The 3,438-nt window shown below is 60.6% G+C and overlaps 2 protein-coding genes across 2 annotated transcripts in view; one reads left to right on the top strand and one right to left on the bottom strand.

Moving 5' to 3' along the window:
* Gpx4 (glutathione peroxidase 4) overlaps positions 1–1,577 on the top strand; it is a 2,336-nt gene extending 759 nt beyond the window's left edge. Inside the window, exons 2-7 of the mRNA XM_010634954.3 lie at positions 461–555; positions 650–794; positions 877–1,028; positions 1,113–1,137; positions 1,220–1,279; positions 1,352–1,577. Coding sequence (XP_010633256.2) covers positions 461–555; positions 650–794; positions 877–1,028; positions 1,113–1,137; positions 1,220–1,279; positions 1,352–1,384 — 510 coding nt within the window. The 3' untranslated portion in view covers positions 1,385–1,577. The remainder of the gene's footprint in view (positions 1–460; positions 556–649; positions 795–876; positions 1,029–1,112; positions 1,138–1,219; positions 1,280–1,351) is intronic.
* A 1,585-nt stretch (positions 1,578–3,162) lies between these two features.
* Positions 3,163–3,438, bottom strand: part of Sbno2 (strawberry notch homolog 2) — a 56,843-nt gene continuing 56,567 nt past the window's right edge. Inside the window, exon 36 of the mRNA XM_033759628.1 lies at positions 3,163–3,438. Coding sequence (XP_033615519.1) covers positions 3,229–3,438 — 210 coding nt within the window. The 3' untranslated portion in view covers positions 3,163–3,228.

The following is a 3,438-nucleotide window of genomic DNA, read 5'->3' as shown; positions in this document are numbered from 1 at the left end:
GGGCAGCGGGGGCGAACCGGGAGAGCGGCCACTCCGGGTTGCGGGACTTGGTGCGCGTCGCTGCCCTCCCTGGCATCCTTTGGGGTCCCCGTCTCATCCAACCTTAGGGTCTCCAGCAGGGAGCGCGCGTGGGGAGGAGCCCGATATTTCCCTGTGCCAGGCCCTGGGGTCCACCTGCCTGCCGTCCCCTCCCCGGGCACCTTGGGGTTGGGCGAACCGGGAGAGCGGCCACTCCGGGTTGCGGGACTTGGTGCGCGTCGCTGCCCTCCCTGGCATCCTTTGGGGTCCCCGTCTCATCCAACCTTAGGGTCTCCAGCAGGGAGCGCGCGTGGGGAGGAGCCCGATATTTCCCTGTGCCAGGCCCTGGGGTCCACCTGCCTGCCGTCCCCTCCCCGGGCACCTTGGGGTTCGCATGTCATCCCCGTCCCGCCACCACCACTCAGCGCCCTTTGTTTTCCAGTGCGCTTCTCGGGATGACTGGCGCTGCTCTCCTTCTATGCACGAGTTCTCTGCCAAGGACATCGATGGGCACATGGTTAGCCTAGACAAATACAAGTGAGTGCCCACTAGTGGGAGCTGTGGGAGGGCCGGGTCCCCCAGCCAACTGTGAGCTCGGCCTCCCCGACCACCTCTCATCGCCGCCTTCTAGGGGCTTCGTGTGCATCGTCACCAACGTGGCCTCTCAGTGAGGCAAAACCGAAGTGAACTACACTCAGCTTGTCGACCTGCACGCACGGTATGCTGAGTGTGGTCTGCGTATCCTGGCCTTCCCTTGCAACCAGTTCGGGAAGCAGGTGTGTGCTCGCGCAGGGGAGGGACGGGATGGTGTGTTTGCTCCCGACAAACCTTTGTCCCCACCCCCACCCCATCCCCCAGGAGCCAGGGACTAACGAGGAGATCAAGCAGTTCGCCGCTGGCTACAACGTCAAGTTTGATATGTTCAGCAAGATCTGTGTGAATGGGGATGATGCCCACCCCCTGTGGAAGTGGATGAAAGTTCAGCCCAAGGGGAAGGGGATGCTGGGGAAGTGAGTGCCCAGGGGTGGTGGGCTGTTGTGGGGCCTGGGGTTGGTTGGTGGCTGCGGCTCGCTCAGACTCTGTTTGTGTTACAGTGCCATCAAATGGAACTTCACCAAGGTAAGGGCTGGAGAGGTGGGTATGGTGGGGCTGCCCATCCCAGGGCACTCTCACCCTCCACCAACGAATCTCCCCCCCAAAGTTTCTCATCGACAAGAATGGCTGTGTGGTGAAGCGGTATGGCCCCATGGAGGAGCCTCTGGTAGGTGCCTCCTGAGGAGAGGTGGGGCCCCTGGGGAGAGAACACCCCTCTCAGATGGCCCTCTCCCTGCAGGTGATTGAGAAGGACCTGCCCTGCTACCTGTAGCCCCACAGTTGCACCCCGCCGAGCCCCTGCCTGCCCCGAGCCTTCTACCTGGCACCATGACGGCCTGCCTGCAAACCAGTGTGCTGGTGAGGCAGACCTGAGGATGCGTGCACCGCCAGACAGAGGAGCGGCCACGGCCTGGGCTCGGCGACCACCCTTGCCGCCTTGTGGGAATAAAGCATAGAAGTGGGCAGCTGTGTGCTCCTCTTTGGTGTGTGTGTCTGGGCTCCCTGGGGTCAGAGGGCTGCATATGCCTCATGCCTGATAGATCTGGGTCAGCTAGTCACGGGGCCCTGCTAATCCATAGCCCTGGGCAGGCAGGGAGCTCAGAGGAGATAATGCTTTAAGCAGCTGATTTCCCACTAGGGCAGGCTTGGCTCCTGCTAGGCCAGGGGAGTTGGGGATGGTCACGGTCTGGCCTGGTGTGGGTGCTGAGTCCCTTGGTGTTTAGGAGGATCACTGCCCAGATTGGGTTTTTTTTTTGTTATTTTTTGAGGCAGGGTCTTACTAGGACTGGTAATTTAGGCTGGCTTCAGATTTTCAGGGATCCTCCTGCCTTAGCCTCTTGAGCACTGGGGTTACAGGCCTTTCCCACCATGCCTGGCCAGATTGTCTCCTGAGAGGGTGAAGGCTGCACTATGGCTGTGATTCTGCAGAGCTGAGCCCAGCTGCTTGCTGTTCCACCAACTTGCAGTGCCCCCAGGGAGACTCGCAGTTGGGTGGGGACCTCTGTGCCAGGGGAGAAGGGGTCAGCAGCATGGGGGTCCTGGGTCCCCAGGAACTGCCTAAGCCAATTCATGGTCTGCTGGCTCCTGTTCACCACCCTTTTAGATACCTGTTGTCCCTGTGCCCTGGAAGCTCAGGGTGAAGTGGTCCCCAAATTTTGGTCCAGAGGTGTGCAGTGCCACGGGCAGCACATGTGGTACCTAGTTTCCTGTTATGGCTGTCTAGATGCCCCCCCCAAGACCTCGTGTGGCCATACGTGGAGCTTTTCAGAAGTGGCTGGATCTGAAGAGTGTGATGCTGGGATCCAGGATGCATGAATACTTAGTCCTCTGATTGGTTTAGCAGAGTTCGGGGACGATAATGGGAGGCCTTCGCTGGGCTGTGATCTGGATGAAGGACTGTATAAGGGCCAGGGTTGCTGTGATGCCCCTCTTGTCTTGGAGCCATCTATAAAATGAAACCTCTACTAACTGAGCTACAGTAAACCTCGCCCTTAACTTTGGGTGTCGGGTGTTTTGTTTCATGGGTAAGAAAAGTGAGACGGTTCTGCGCCCCCCCACGGGCTAACCCTGTTGTTAGCAGGATGCCCCCCAGACCCCCAGCCCTCCCCAGTGTCTGCACTGGAGCCGGGACAGATGCATTTTCCAAGCAACCCACAGGTGCTGCCTCAGTAAGGAACCACCCCTGCGACCCTGACACCCCCAGGTCCCCCGGTGACCAAAGGCCAGGAGCAGACGGTGGGAAGTAGGCAAAAGGCACATATATTTAAAAAAGATCTCTTTACATATATACATTAAAGTTCATAAATACACATAGAAACCAGGGCTGCCCGCCATGGATTAGGGGAGGAGAGGTGGGCGGGCAATAATTTAGGGCGCGGGGCGAGGGGATTGCATATATTAACGGGGTCTGTCCCATGAAGCCCCGAGGCGGGGCATGAGCACCGGGGTTTCCTGAGTGAGCAGCTTGGACCATCAGCCTCGGGCTCCCGGGCGCCCCGGGCGGAGAGGAAGGGAGCAGGGGGCCCCAGTTCAGGCCCAGGCCCATCTGCGCGTGCCCCACCGTCCCGGTCCGCACCATCCCGGTCCGGGAGAAGGCGGCCGTGGCGGGGTGCACGTCTAGGAGTTGGGGAAGGGTGGGCTGAAACGGATCACGCTCTGCCGCTCTGGACCCCCGCCTCCCGCCCCCATCAGCGGGCCGGGGGGCTCAGTGGGTGCCGTGTGCAGGGAGCGCAGCATGTCCTCCAGCACCTCCTTGAAGTTGATGTCGCAGCCCTGGTGGGCCAGGGCCGCGGGGTCCGGCACAGCGTCACGCGCGCTCAGCAGCAA

The sequence above is a fragment of the Fukomys damarensis genome, unplaced genomic scaffold, assembly GCF_012274545.1.
Source record: "Fukomys damarensis isolate Sample0158 unplaced genomic scaffold, DMR_v1.0_HiC HiC_scaffold_37, whole genome shotgun sequence".
Classification (NCBI taxonomy): domain Eukaryota; kingdom Metazoa; phylum Chordata; class Mammalia; order Rodentia; family Bathyergidae; genus Fukomys; species Fukomys damarensis.
Note: the sequence above shows the minus strand (reverse complement) of the source record. Positions and strands in the feature narration are given on the sequence as shown.